At 56.0% G+C, this 14,492-nt stretch overlaps 1 protein-coding gene across 4 annotated transcripts in view; it reads right to left on the bottom strand.

Annotated features, from left to right (window-relative positions):
• CORO7 (coronin 7) overlaps positions 1-12,994 on the bottom strand; it is a 58,732-nt gene extending 45,738 nt beyond the window's left edge. For 3 of the 4 annotated variants that reach the window (XM_070568599.1, XM_070568601.1, XM_070568600.1), the window contains exons 1-6: positions 12,808-12,992; positions 10,354-10,450; positions 9,421-9,495; positions 5,677-5,747; positions 5,025-5,208; positions 2,151-2,227 (exon numbers count right to left, since the gene is read on the bottom strand). In XM_070568599.1, the coding sequence (XP_070424700.1) occupies positions 2,151-2,227; positions 5,025-5,208; positions 5,677-5,747; positions 9,421-9,495; positions 10,354-10,450; positions 12,808-12,867 (564 nt within the window). In that variant the 5' untranslated portion in view covers positions 12,868-12,992. Of the gene's footprint in view, positions 1-2,150; positions 2,228-5,024; positions 5,209-5,676; positions 5,748-9,420; positions 9,496-10,353; positions 10,451-12,807 lie in introns of all 4 variants that reach the window. The other variant, XM_070568602.1, reaches the window with a different exon arrangement.
• Positions 12,995-14,492: the final 1,498 nt, after the last annotated feature.

Genomic DNA, 14,492 nt, shown 5'->3' with positions numbered 1-14,492 from the left:
GGTGATTCTTTTTCTTGCTCTTCATTTTTTCACTGCTCTCCAAAATTCGTGAAACAAGCACAAACTACCATACTTTGGTGATCGTAAAGTAAAACCCTCCTGTGATGACCCTTCCCTCCTCCCTCTATCCCATTCTGAGCATCTATCTGTCTGTCTGTCTCCCTCACCCACATACCATGGAAACGCAGGGCAGAGAGGGTTTCCCATTGGAAGGGGAGTCACAGCCTAAACGCAGGACTCTGTCTAGGCTGGTCCCTCTGCCTGGGAGGCCTGTCCTCTCCTCCTCAGGAGGGCAGCCCCGATGCACTGTCCCCGGGAAGCTGTGCTCACCAGTGCTACCAGGCCACGGCTATGTGACTGTGACCATGACCGCCTTGCCCTTGCAGGGGCTTCCTGGGGGCCAGCAGCCCAGTCTTACTTACCTCTCATGGGGCTTCTAAGAAGGCAGAGAAAAGAAGAGGAAGTTCGAAATAGGATCCCCCAAGTATGCAAACCCCACATTTCTCCTTCAGAGGGGACCTCACCTCCAACCCCCTGGCCAGCTTATTCCCCCTCCCACCACGCGTCGCAGAAGGTGCCCTGAGGCTCTTTTTCTTTACCTTCCACCCGTCCATCACAGGTGCTCCAGGACACAGCACATCCTAGAAGGTCCTGAAGGTTGCCCATGTCCCCAAATCCAACAGGTACATGGCATCCACCTCTTAGCAGACTCTCCCTGGTGGTCCCTGCCATCTCCCTGGGGAAACCCTCTCACCTTGGGTCTCAAGGCACAGACAGCCAGCCCTCTCTTGGCTTCCTTCCTCCCACCAGGCAGCTCTTTCTGTCTCCTTTGCAGGTTCCCATCCTTCCTCCTGGCTCACTCTACCCTCTTCTTCTCATGTCCTTCTCTTCCTCTCGGGAACACCCCCCCATCGCTCCACAAGTGCCACATAAACACAGATGACGCCTGCACTTCCACCTGCAGCTCAGACCACTGCTCAGAGCCCCAGTCCATGGACTCAAGTGACAACTCTGCTTGGAGATCCCAGGTACCCCTAGCCCAAAAGGCCCACAACCATACCTGGAAGCACCCTGTCTTTGCGGCAGGCCTCTCCTGCAGCCTGTAACCCATGAGCCATCCTCATGATCCCCTACTCCTCACTCCAGCCCATCACCAACACCACAGCTCTCTCCTCCCCAAGTCTCCCGCCTCTCTGTCTGCTCCACCCCTGGCCCAGGACGCTCCGTCTCCCCTGGAAGTTGTCCCACCTTCATTTGTAGATATCGCCCACCCCTGCAATGCCCTGTCCACAGTGCAGCTGGGGAGCTTTCACAATGCAAATCTGCTCCCCTCACGCCACGGCCCACCCCTCTCTGGCTTTAAACGCTCCAGTGCTTTCCCCTTGCTTCTACAGTAACAAGTACAACCCTGTGCAAGTGACTGGGGCCTGCACCCTCTGCTCTCCGCTCCCAGCCCTGCCTCTGCACCTGCAGCTCCCTGTGCAGGGTGCTCTCCCTGCGCCACGCCATCAACCCTCCCTTCTGAGCCCCTGTTGGTCTCCCAGCCTCTCCAACCAGCTCAAAGCACCTCATGTCCCTCTTTCAGAGCCTGTATCACAAGTCACAATTATCGTTTCATCTGTACGACCCCCTAATCCACGTTGGCCACTCCACCAGCATGGGTCCAAGGGGACACAGGGTCTGGCATTAGCAAGGACCTCCAGGCCTGCTCACTGGATGTGGGGGCTGGCACAGTGCCACATGTACGGATGCTGCTTAACACCCCCTCACAGAAAAGCAGGCAGATTGGATAAAGCAAATAGGTAGCCAGGCGAGGTTGAAGCCAGATCGCACAAACCAGGGCTCAGCATGGCCAGCGTGCGGCTTCACCTGGGTCTTTATCTGATAGGGACCTCAGGCCCTGGTACCAAGGTGGAGAGGGGGCCAGATGCAGGTGCAAACCAGAAGGTGTGAAGGCAGCTGAGGTGGGGGAGGGTTAGGGTGCTCACAAATGCCCATCGTGACCTTGGTGCTCTTCTGTCCCATGAATGCCCCTGAGCATGACAGGAACAGCCCAGGACTGGTGCTCTGCAACAGGATGGCCCCTGCAGAGACGGACACACCTCAGGCCCCCGCTGGCACCTGCTCGAGTCTCACCGCTGTTTGCTTACCTTGCATGTCGTGCCCACCAGGGCTCCGTCCCGGCTCCAGGCAGCGCCCTGCACCAGGTCCCCGTGGGCTGCCAGCTCTGCAGAGAAGCAGCCAAAGTCAGGAAGGGGTCCAGGGTCCCCCACCCCATCCCAGGCAACAGGGGCACCAGGGAAGCGGGTGCGGGCGGGCCTGGCTTGGGGTAACTCCCCGGGGCAGAAGCAGCAGCTGCAAGGCTCCTTTCCAGGGGGAAAAGCAAGGGCAACAGCTCCTTCCAGACATGCAGCATTGCACCTGGGGGCTTCTTCCCTCAGCCCTGCCCTCGTCAGGACCTGCTTCCACTCAACAACCTTCCAAGGCTGCCTGCTCCCCGGCCTGGCTCTCATTTCCAGTCACTCACCAACACCGCGCACCTGGGTCACACCAGCCCTCAGATGTGTCACACACACACTCCTGCCCCAGGCCTCTGCTCAGGCCATCCCAGCTCCTCCCTCAGTGTGACGGTTTTGAAATGCGTCCACAAATTCTTTGACACTCCTCCTGTTATAGGCTGAATCGTGTCCTCCCTAAAAGATGCCGAAGTCCCTCAGCACCTGTGAAGGTGACCTTATTTGGAAATAGGGTCTTTGCAGATGATCAAGTTAAGATGAGGTCATTAGAGTGGGTCCTAATCCAATATGACTGGTGTCCTTGTGAAAAGGAATTGGACACAGAAATGGACACACACAGAGGAAGATGATGTGAAGACACTGGGAGGAGACGGCCGTCTACAAGCCACGGAACGCCTGAGGCCACAGAAGCCGGGACAGGAACACAGCAGATTCTTCCTTGCGGCCTCAGAAGGAACCAGCCCTGCCAACACTCTGATTTCAGAATTCTGGTCTCCAGAATCATGAGATAATAAATTTCTGTTATTTTAAGCCACTCTGTTTGTGGTCCTCACTAGAGCAGCCCCAGGAAACTAACAGACTCTCCCTTCAAAACATCGAGCCCAATTCCCCTCCTCTCCCTATGAGCAAGACTCAGTGACTCACTTCTAACAAAGAGAATTTGGTGGAAGTGATGGTAAGTGACTTCCAAAGCTCGGTCATAAAAGGCACTGTGGCTTCCTCCTTGCTCCCTTTCTCTCGGATTGTTCACCAGGGGAAGCTGGCCACCATGTTGGGAGGGCACTCAAGCCGCTCACGGAGAGGGCCCACATGGGAGGAAACTGAGGCCTCCTGCCCACAGCCATCACTGTGTGAGTGACCATCTTGGAAGTGGATCCTTCTGCCCCAGTCAAGCCTTCAGATGACAGCAGCCCCAGTGGACATCTCGACTGCAACTTCACAAGAAACTCCAAGACAGAACCACCCAGCTAAGCTGCTCTCAAATTCCTCAGAAACTGAGATAATAAATGTTTACAGTTGTTTTAAGCCTCTACATTTTGGGGTAATCTGTTCTGCAACAATAGATAACTACTATGCCAAGGTTTACTCTACTGAGGTTAATCCCAGCCTGCCACCTCCCGGCACCATGGTTTTAGCCAAGTTATTTTACCTCGTCTGGTGCTTGGGAATGGCGACACCCCCCAGTGGAACGGCTGTGCTGTGCTGAAGAGCCATGAATCCCTCAGCACAGTACTGGGCACAGGAGAGGGGCTTGAGAGAGAGCAGTTACAGCTGGAGTGACTCCCTAATAACATACTGCCTGGTGACCTTCATCTCTGCTGCAAGGGTTAGGCTGGTCTCCTCGACTTCACCAGGAACTCTTTGGGGGCAAGGCCTGCACCTTATAGTTCACCTCTCTTGTGGCACAAGATGACTCCATAGTGGGCACTGGCTGAGTTCTCAGTAACTGATGCTGTCAGGAGGGAACTTTGAGATACCCAGTTACACTACTGACAGCCCTGGGTCCCAGCCCCAGAGGTGGGGACATCACCACAGTGAGCTTAACCAGCCGGGATACTCTGCACAGCCCTGAGGGGCAAGTCCACCCTTCAACTCTCTGAGCTTCGTGTCTTTACCCTCAATGGGGATGAGCATGTCAAGGAGGACTCTGTGGCAAGGACTCTGTGATGCTACCACAGAAAAACCTGGGCTCAGCTGTAGGTCACACTGCAGGGTCATAGCCATTCTGATACTAAGAAATCTGACTCAAAGTTGTCATCATCTATGCGCGGCCTGAATGTTGGTGTCCCCCCAAAATTGCCATGTTGAAACCTAACCCCCACTGTGAAGGAATTTGGAGGCAGGCCCTTTGGGAGGTGATTAGGTCAGGAGGATGAGGCCTCATGAATGGGACTGGTGCCCTTACAAAAGAGACCCCAGAGAGCTCCCTTGCCCCTGCCTCCATGTGAGGACACAGTGAGAAGACGGCCAGCTCTGAACCAGGAAGCAGCCTCACCAGACACCGAATCTGCTGGAGCCTTGATCTTAGACTCCCAGCCTCCAGAACTCTAAGAAATAAATTCCTGTCATTTATAAGCCACCCAGTCAATGGCATTTTGACATGGCAGCCAGAATGGACTAGGACAACCTATCTTGGGAAAATGAGAGGAGAAGCATGCTGGGAGCAGAGGCTATAAGACAGCAAAATCCTCATCTCCCAGGGCAGCAGTTAGTAGTTTGTTTTCAAAACTGAAATGACATACGACTCAAGAAATAACAGTATAAGGAAATTATTTAAACATACAGAGGAAAAATCAGAAAAAACAGCTGGGTGAGATGAAAACAGATGCCCACAGGAAGCAGGGAGGGACGGGGTGTTTGTAAAGAGCCTTCCAGAATCTTACCACAGTTTCGCTACACACACGTGAAACTTTGAGACATACTGAAAACTCATGTCACCACAAAGAAACAAAGAAACTGCTGTCCAGATGGGGGCTGCCCAGGAGGGGTTGGCCAGTGTGGCCGTACCTGTGAGGGGCTGCTGCTTGGCGACATCCCAGACCTTCACAGCCGTGCCCGCCGCGCTCACCAGGACGCCATCCACAGTGGGGTGGAACTGCAGCACCTCCACCTGGACATCCTCAGGGCCCAGTACCAGCCCGGGCCCTGAGGGCAGCGCCTGGCCAGGGGCTGGCAGCCGCCACAGTTTCACCTGCGGGAAGGAGCAGTCTGTGAGCTGCGAGGACTGGGCGGGGCCCCGCTGCCCCAGGGGTACCCTATGTTGGGGAAGGGAGGGGAACCTGGCTCAGGATCACAGTATGTGGTTAGAGGCTGGCGGGGGAGACGTGACTGTTGGGGAGCCCATGGCTCTGGTCTATCTCCTCTGGGCCTCCCAAACCACGGCAGCCCTGCTCTCCTTAGGCAGCTAAGCAACACAACAGGTCACAGCCACGGCTCTGGGCAAGCGCACGGGAGCACCTGGGAGCCAGCGTGGGTTGAGGAACTGAGAAAGTCCGGGCTAGCCCAGCCCTGAAAGCCTGTAGAGGGGCCGGAGGGACCGAGGGCCCTGGAGGGGAGTGGGAGGGACTGGACTGGGAGGGAGCAGGGCCCCGGGGGCCTTCTGAGCCCCCAGCTACAGGTGGGAGGGGCATCAAGCAGCTCTTTCAGCAGCTCCACTCACCGTCCTGTCGGCTGAGCCTGTGGCCAGGAGGAAGTCATCAAAGGGAGAGAAGTCCAGGTCCGTGACCAGGTCTGTGGGAGAGCGAAGGCTGACACGGGTCCCAAGAGAACCCACCAGAATGTCCCATTTCCATCCCAAAGTGATCTCCCCTCGAGGCCAGGAATCACAGCCCAGGGTTTCTGAGGCAACGCCTCTGCCCACATCTCAGCAGGCAACAAGTCCAAGAGGGAGCACACCTCTGGAAATAATAGCAAAAGCCATAGGCCCCTGCCTGTGACATATGTCCCTGAGAGCCCTGCAGCCCCAGCGTGGCCAAGGGCCCGGCATCGGGAAGTCAGCGGGACAATGGGCAGGGAGCTCCTCGGATTACCAGACACCTACACTCGCCCCATTCCAGGGCCCAGCCCAGGTGAGTGAACACAAGAGCCAGTCCCTGCTCTGGGCCCATGAGGGATTCACAAACGGGACAGACGCCACCAGCTCTAACGGACCCTCACCACCTCCAAGGGGAGACACACACGTCTCTGCAGACACAGCAAGAGGCCGGCTGGCACGCAGGGGGGACCCTAAGATCAGGGGTCAGGGCAGGCTTCGTGGATGGGGCGTGGTGGGCCCTGGAGGATGTGGAGGGCTGGTACGTGTTAGGACATCACAGATGCAGGGGGGCTGGGGGGACTTCCAGGCGCAGAAACCCGGCCACCCTGCCCTGCAGGCTCTGCCCTGGACAGTGCAGGGCCCAGGCCAGGTGCGGCAGCCTGGCTCTCCCAAGGGAATGAGAAGCAGCAATACGGCCAATCTGAGCACTCAGCTGTGCCAGCAGGCCCGTGTCCTTTAAGTGCACTTATCTCACCAAGTCCTCACAACCCCCAGGATGGCACTGTAGCATCATCCCCAACTGGAGGATGAGGACACCAGGACAGAGAGGTTAAGTAAGCTGCCCAGAGCTGCACAGCTAAGAAGGGGAGAAGCTGAGATTCAGGCTAGCAGTCCAGTTCTAGAACCTACAACCTCAGTCCAACATGGCCTTTCCCAAATAGGAGCAGGCCCCAAGACACCTCCCCACAGCCCAGACGCTCTCTAAATACTTCCCAGCCCTCTGCTCCCCAGGGCAGCTGGGCTGAAGGGCTGCTTGGCCCTGAGCCAAGAGGCAGAAGGTAGCCCTGAAGGCAGGGCCCCAGGCAGAGTTCAGCCCACCACAGTCAGCCCACCACAGTCCCCCCACCACTGGCACCTAAGAAGGCAGAATGGCGCCTGAGACCTCAAAGACAGGTTCTGAGCGAGCCGCAGCTCAGCTACCCCAACAGCAGCTTCCTGGCAGGGCTGCGCCTGCAGAGAGAGGCTCTGAAGAGTCAGAGCGACTATGAGGTCGCAACTCGCCAAGAGAAGCCTGGTCCAGCTTCTACTTGGAGCCCTCCAGTAACAAGGGGCTCACCACTTCACAGACATCACCTACTCAGGGGCAGCTCCACGAAAAGTAAACAGCATCAAGAAGCAAAAAACATGGTGTCGAAGAACACGGGGGTCAGACAGACCTGATCCTGGCTCTGCCAACAGCAGTGCCAACGTTGGTAAGTTCCTAATCTCTCTGAGCCTCAGTTCTCTTAGGTGAAAAATGGGTTATTCTAAAATCTACTTCAGGGGGGCTGGCCCTGTGGCCAAGCAGTTAAGTTCACGCGCTCTGCTACAGAGGCCCAGGGTTTCACGGGTTCGAATCCTGGGTGTCGACATGGCACCGCTCATCAAGCCATGCTGAGGCAGCATCCCACATGCCACAACTAGAAAGACCCACAACTAAAAATACACAACTATGTACCAGGGGGGCTTTGGGGAGAAAAAGGGAAAATAACATCTTTAAAACCTACTCCAAAGAGTTGAGAGTGGAGGCCGGTCCCATGGCCGAATGGTTAAGTTCGCATGCTCCACCTCGGAGGCCTGGCGTTTCCCCGGTTCAGATCCTGGGCACGGACATGGCACCGCTCATCAGGCCATGCTGGGGTGGCATCCCCCATGCCACAACTAGAAAAACTCACAGCTAAAAAAAATGCATACTACTACGTACCAAGGGGCTTTGGGGAGAAAAAGGAAAAAATAAAATCTTAAAAAAAAGTGTAAGAGTGGATGAGAAAGCAGACTTTTTATGCGTGCTACAACAGATGGACCTCAAAACATTACGCTACGTGAAAGAAGCCAGACTTCGAAGACTATGTATGGTATAACTCCATTTATGGGAAATGTCCAGAAAGGGCCAGCCTACAGAGCAGGAGACAGCAAACATTCCCTGGATGGTGGGAAGCAGTCAACGTTTCAGGCTTTGAGGGCCAGAAGGTCTCTGTCACAGCTACTCGATGCTGCAGTTGCCGGGAAAGACAGCCACAGGCCGACTGTCACGGAAGAGGCATAGCTGTGTCCCAATCAAACTCCCTACAAAGACAGGCGGCAGGCCAGACTGGGCCACAACGGCAGTATACAGACCCCTGCCGCAGAGGGCGAAAGACCAACGGTTGCCAGAGGCTGCGGGCCCTGAGGTGGAAACGGACTAACTGCAAAGGGGCACGAGGGATCTTTGGGGAAATGTTCTAAACCTGGAGGGTGGTACACACAGCCCTATAACTTTAATAAAAGTCAAATTCTTCACTTAAAACAATAAAGTTAATGGTATGTAAACGATACCTCAATAAAGTTGTCATAAAAAGCTTTAAAAAAGGATGAGAAAATGCAGATAACATGCTTAGCACATAGGGAGCTCTCCATCAATCTTCATTACCATTACCTTATTTATTTTTTTTGAGGACGATTAGCCCTGAGCTAACTGCTGCCAATCCTCCTCTTTTTGCTGAGGAAGACTGGCTCTGAGCTAACATCCATGCTCATCTTCCTCTACTTTATATGTGGGATGCCTACCACAGCATGGCGTGCCAATCGGTGCACCCGGGATCTGAACTGGCGAACCCCGGGCCGCCAAGAAGCAGAATGTACAAACTTAAATGCTGCACCACTGGGCCAGCCCCCTACTGTTACCTTATTAACCACCATCATCATCACCTGGACCCCTACACTGAGCCGCACACTGAAACCAGGGACCAAGAATCAGCCCCCTTCCCTCACTCAAGGCAGCCAAACAGGCGGCCAGCAATGCAGGCCAGAGGGCTGGACCCACAGCCGCCACAGCTGGACAGGGAGAGGAGGCAGCCGGGCCAGCGCTGCAGCAGCCCGAGGAGAGCAAACTGTTCCTCAGAGTGGGCGGGCTGCCAGGCGGGCTGCCGGGCGCCCCCAGAAGCAGCCGCGGCAGACAAAAGCTCTCTTTGTGAGGATCCCTCTCTGGCCCTACAGCCCAGCCAGCCCCTCCTTGGAGGGGCCTAAGCAGCCTGGCTGAGGAGGATGCCCGGTGGCGAGAGGTAGTCTCCTGGGTTGCAGGAAAGGACACACAGCTAAGAACCATAGAGGGCAGAGTGCTCCGCAGTGACAGGGAGCCAGCAACAGCCTGGAGCCTGGTGCTGGCTGGTGCACATACCCCTCCCCCCAGCTGGACCACCTGGAGCATCCAGCTCCCCTCCTTTCTGCCCAGGCCAGAATTCTCTACCAGGACCCAGTCTTCCAATCTGGACCCCATCTGTCAGAAGGCACAGTGAGGATGACAGAAGGGACGTCGCAAGCCAAAGGACAGTAAAACCAGGTGAATATAAATCCTTGGCCCCAGAGAGGAAGGGGTAAGTTCTAGACTTCCTGGGTCCAAACCCCACTCACCTGAATGGCAGCCCAGGTGGGTCACGTGTCTCTTGTCCTCTCGCTGGCCTTCCAGAGGCACGATGCCCAATACACCTGTCAAACAAACATGTGGGCTCTGACTTCAGGCCTAATGGAGACCATCTACCTCCCTGCCCAGGACACCCAGGGAACATGAGGCCCAAAAGCTCAGCCTTGGACCTTCCCAGAGCCTCCACCAATCCTAAGATCACACCCCTCTAGACACAGTGATTGGTCAAGGTTAGGTGCTTGCTCCACACAAGAGCCTGCATGACACTGGATGTACAGAAGACACTAGAGAAAGTGGTTGTCTCTTTTTGGCACTGTGGGTCCTTAGAGGTCAGTTTGGGCCACCAGTTACCACTTTTCCCAGCTTTATCTCAGAAAGAAGCCATCACCAGAGGACCACAGAGCTAAGGGACAGGACAGAGGTCAGGGCTAACAGCATGTGTGAGCCTCTGGATACAGCTCTGCCTGAAGCCCCTGGATTTCTTAGTTATACGAAGCAAAAAGGTACCCAATTTTTGCAAAGTCAGTTTGAGGCCTGAGTTAATTATCACTGGTGACCAGGAGGCCCAAATAATATGGGAGCTTTTCAAATCTTTCTGTTCCTATCGACCCCAGCTGACCCCAGACAAGGAGTGGGTAGCATATGGCAACAGCTGGAAACAAAGGTGACAGCCCTCTCCCCACCCTCCTAGTCATGCTCTTGGACACCACAGCCAATGTGGTTTTTACAAAATATACACACAAGCCCTAACCAAAACTGATCTGATTACTGCACATGGACCAGCTTGTAGGAGTCTAAGGCCCTGCGGGGTACTGACCTCTGAGCCCCGAAAGCCCCTCCAAACCTCTAGCCTGCAATGAGTCTGCCCTTCTCTCCCACTCGGTCTAGGGTGACAATGTCTGAATCCATGTCCACGTCTCTACCTGGACGGTCAGAGTTGAAGGCGATCAAGCTGCAGCTGGATTTGATATGGTTCCCACAAGAGGGGGCGGTTCCTGTTCGAATGTCACTGATCCAGGCCTGGAAAAAAGAATGGGAAATGTGAAGGCCAGGGTTCTGCAAATGCCTAAAGTTGAGGGTAGAGTGTGATCCAGGGAACTCTCCCTTAAAGCTGCACCATTAGAGATTCATTGCTTTGGATCAAACCCTGTCCTGCCTCAAGTAGTCCCTTAGAAAACAAAATGTTCTTGAAATGATAACCTAAGTCATAAAGAGGGCAATTTTGCTTATTAAATCAGTTCTCTAATACGAGTGAGGAGGCTGTCAGAAGGGAGCTCAGGCTGAAAAAGCTCAAAAGGCTAACTGGGCAGTGTTTGTGTGTGTGTGGGAGGGAACTGATTCTGTTAAAATGGGGAGAGAGAAGTAGAGAAAGAAGTACCTAAGACAGAAGACAGACTCAACTTCCTCAGCATTACTGAAGGCCTCCACCAAGTATGGGGGTCTCCACCAAGTCCCAGGAGAAAACACCCAAGGTCAGAGAGGGAAAAATCAAGCCTTTCCACAAAGTCCCATAGACGGAAGAACGACACACCCCCATGAAAAGGCCGTGATGTTAACAGCCCCACACACGGAAGAGCAGAGGAGCACTTTCTCTGAAACGAAGATCAACGAGGTCCAAATGTTCTCTCTGTTGATATCAAAGCAACACTCCTCCTTGCTGCCCGACAATCGAGCACCCGTATTTCCCAGCCCACCCACCCACAGCATCCTGGAAACCACCTCCACCACCCAAGTTTCTGTTTCAGTGTTCACCTGCCACGGGTAGGACCTCATCATCTTGCATTATTTTCCCCTCCTGATTCACGTTTACTGTACAAATACAGTGACAGGAAATATGTTTCAAAAGAACAGATCACCTGTTCTCGCATCTCTCTAACATAAACTGTGTTAAGCTCTCCCTGTAATCCCTGGTCCCATGCCTGTCTGTTTACCTTGCTGGACTGCGGCCCACCTGGGAACAAGCCCTAGGGCCCCTCAAGTACACTCCAGACCCCTCCAAGCAGTACTTGCTGCACTAAGAGAGACGGTAATAATGCAAAGCTGAGCACCTCTCTCCCCAACCCACCGCCCCCTTCCAATCTTTCGATGGCTCCCCACTGCGTTCACAATATAACCCAACTTCTTCCTGTGGCCCTCCGGCTCTGCAGGACGGCTCTGGACTCATCTGACACCATGATGTGTGATCCCCATCACTGCCCTCCATCCATCCACCCTGGCCCACTTTCCATTCCTCCACTAGGCTCTTCCCATCCCACTCTTCCTGTGGGTGGCTGCTTCTTATCCTCTGGCCTCAGCTTAAATGTCACCTCCTCCCAGCAGCCTTCCCTGACCACCCTATTGAGATTAACTCCCACCTCACCGTCCACCTCCATCTCCATCCCAGCCCCTGATGTGTGTTTTCAGTGCACTTATTAAAACTTGCAGTACCCCTGCAGGCCTGTCTGCTTGCTGCCTGTCTCCCTCAGGAGACTGTAGGCAGCACAGAGGAAAGAAAACGCTGTCGTGTTCACCGTAGTGGTTCTAGCAGCTGGGAACAGCACCTGGGAGGTGCCGAGGAAATACTGCCCAGAAGATGAAAACGGGGCTTCTGGCCCAGGCTCTCCTGCTGTGCCTTGGCCCCTGATGGAGTCACTGGAGGTCACTTCCTAGGCTTAATTATTGGAGGACACTCCCAGGCCTTCTAAATAACACGGGGAGTGGCAGACCACAGCTGGCATCATCTCTGAAGCACAGCCCTCATCAGGTGAGCTGCCTTTCCGGGGGTCTGAGACGACACGCGGCACCTGGCTCAGCTCTTCCTCTGGGCACCACCTGCTCAAGCCTCCCCAGGCCCCACCCAGCCCCTGGTAGCATCACCGAGTAAGGAAGAGCTTGCGCCAGCCACGAGAGGAGGAAGCGCCGGCGGAAACCCGAGGGAGGGGCACGCCTCTGGCCCAGGGGCTCCCTCTCTGCAGCTGACACGCCGCATTCGCCGAGGCCACGCAGAGAGGGCATGTCTCCCACACCCCATCCCCGGGCAGGGGCGATCGGGGCGGCAGGGAGGAGGAGCCGCGGCTCCCCGGCGAGGCCGACCGGAAGCCGGGAAGGCAGGCAGCCTCGCAGGCCTCAGGCCTTGGCCCCGGCCGGACGGGCTGCGCCGCCCCGGGGGTCCCGAGGCGAGGCGGGCGGGCCACGGACGGCGGGGCTCACGGAGCGGCCAGCGAGCGTCCCTTGAGCGCCGGACTCTGCCCGCCGGGCCGGGACAGGGCGCCTGGACGCCGGGCTCGGGCCTGAAGGGGGCGCCCCGGGGCCGGCGGGCTCGAGGGTCCTCATGCGGAGCCCGGCGAGCTGGGGGGGGGGCGGCCGCCGGGCGAGGGGCGCCGGCGGGTCGGGCTCACCTCGCGGCGGGGCGGCCGGGCCTCCGTGTGCCGGAACTTGGACACCCTGAAGCGGTTCATGGCGGCAGGGACGGCGGCGGTCGCAGCTGCGAAGACCCAGGCGTCGGCTCTCAGGTGCAAGGCGACCAGCCGTGCCTCCCGCCGCCTCCGGCCCCACCCGCAGCCCGCCGCCCGCCGCCCGCGGCCACGCCCCGACACGCCCTGGCCAATCGCAGGCTGCTCCGGCCCGCCGGGCCACGCCCCCGGCTCCTCTCCCTCCGCGCCCGCGCCGCCGGCCCTGCCCTCTGGCCAATCGCCGCTCGGCCGCCCCCCGAGGCCACGCCCCGGTGCCGGGGGCGGGTGGTGCGGGTGGGGAAGTCACGTGCTGCGCGCTGTCTGCTCCCCGCCCCGCGGTGAGTGCCTGGGGCCTGGGGGCTACAGCCGCGATTTTGTGTACACGGATTTGCCCCCGGAGGCTTTCTAGTGTGCGGGACGCGCCCTCTCGGGGAGGAGACGGGGCAGGAATGAACTGGCTCTATTTCAGAGACAGGGAACGGGCCCAGGGAGAGAGGAGCCCCTGGCCCCTGTCACACAGATAGTGTGTGGCAGCAGGGGAAGGGGAGCCCAGAGCTGATGCAAACCCCTGTCCGGGGATACCTTCCTCTAAAGCCTGCAGCCCACCCACCCTGCTCAGGCCAGGTGCGCTCGGCGGGAGGGATGGGGCCTCAGCATCCCCTTATTAGGGCATGTCTTGGCTGCAGGCCTTGGCGCCGCAGTGGGGCAGGACTCCTCGAAAGAGATCAGTGTATCATTTACAGATAAGCGGAAAGGGCGTAAGATGAGGACAAAGGGGAATCCCTTAAATAGCAAAGGTGCTCAATCGGCGCTGCTTGCTCAGTCCCGGACAACTCAGGAAGAAAGGGGGCAGGTTCATTCCACCTGGGGCCACTCATTGCACCAGCGTTTCTCTTCGCTTTGAAAATTGACTCCGTGATTCCAGAATATGCTTTCTGCTTGAGGACAAACATAACACCTGCTCAGGCATGTCTGGAAAAGGGACTTTGATCTGAGGAATGCGAATGATTGGTCGGAAAATTCCCCTACCGCACCCTGCCTGCTGCAGAGAACAGGCTCACCCGAGGTACGCTGCCCAAGAGTGAATCTGAAAGCTTGGCCAGGCGATGGCTACAAAGTGACCCCAAAATGCGAGTTCTTTTTTGTTTTTTTTTTCAGTTATCACAGGTAAACTGTGAGGACGAAAAGGCCATTTACTAGCATCCTACTAAGTGAGTTAAAAGTGACTTTGATCTCCATAAACTAAAAATAGTATGTCAGTAGAGTTGACTGAGGCCGGGGATTTGGAATTCTAAGCAGTCTGGCAGCCGCTGAGTTCAGCTTTCTCATGCCACAGACGCTTCAGGTTTTGCAACCCCAGCAGCTCTGGAAAAGGCACGAGCAGTGCCGTCTTGAGTTGGTTGTGGTGTTCAATTTCTGCAGATATTGCTTTTTTTTTTAAATTGTGGTTAAAAGACATAAAATTGAACCTTTTAAAGTGTACAGTTCAGTAGTTAAAGACATTCATAGTGTTGTGCAACAGATATCCAGAACTTTTTCATGCAAAACTGAAACTCTACACCCATTTAAACAACAGCTTCCCATTGCCTACTCTTCCCTGGTAACCACCATTCTACTTTCTGTTTCTGTGA

The sequence above is a fragment of the Equus przewalskii genome, chromosome 12 (assembly GCF_037783145.1).
Source record: "Equus przewalskii isolate Varuska chromosome 12, EquPr2, whole genome shotgun sequence".
NCBI lineage: Eukaryota > Metazoa > Chordata > Mammalia > Perissodactyla > Equidae > Equus > Equus przewalskii.
The sequence above is the reverse complement of the archived record's forward strand: the minus strand, read 5'-3'. Positions and strand labels throughout refer to the sequence as shown.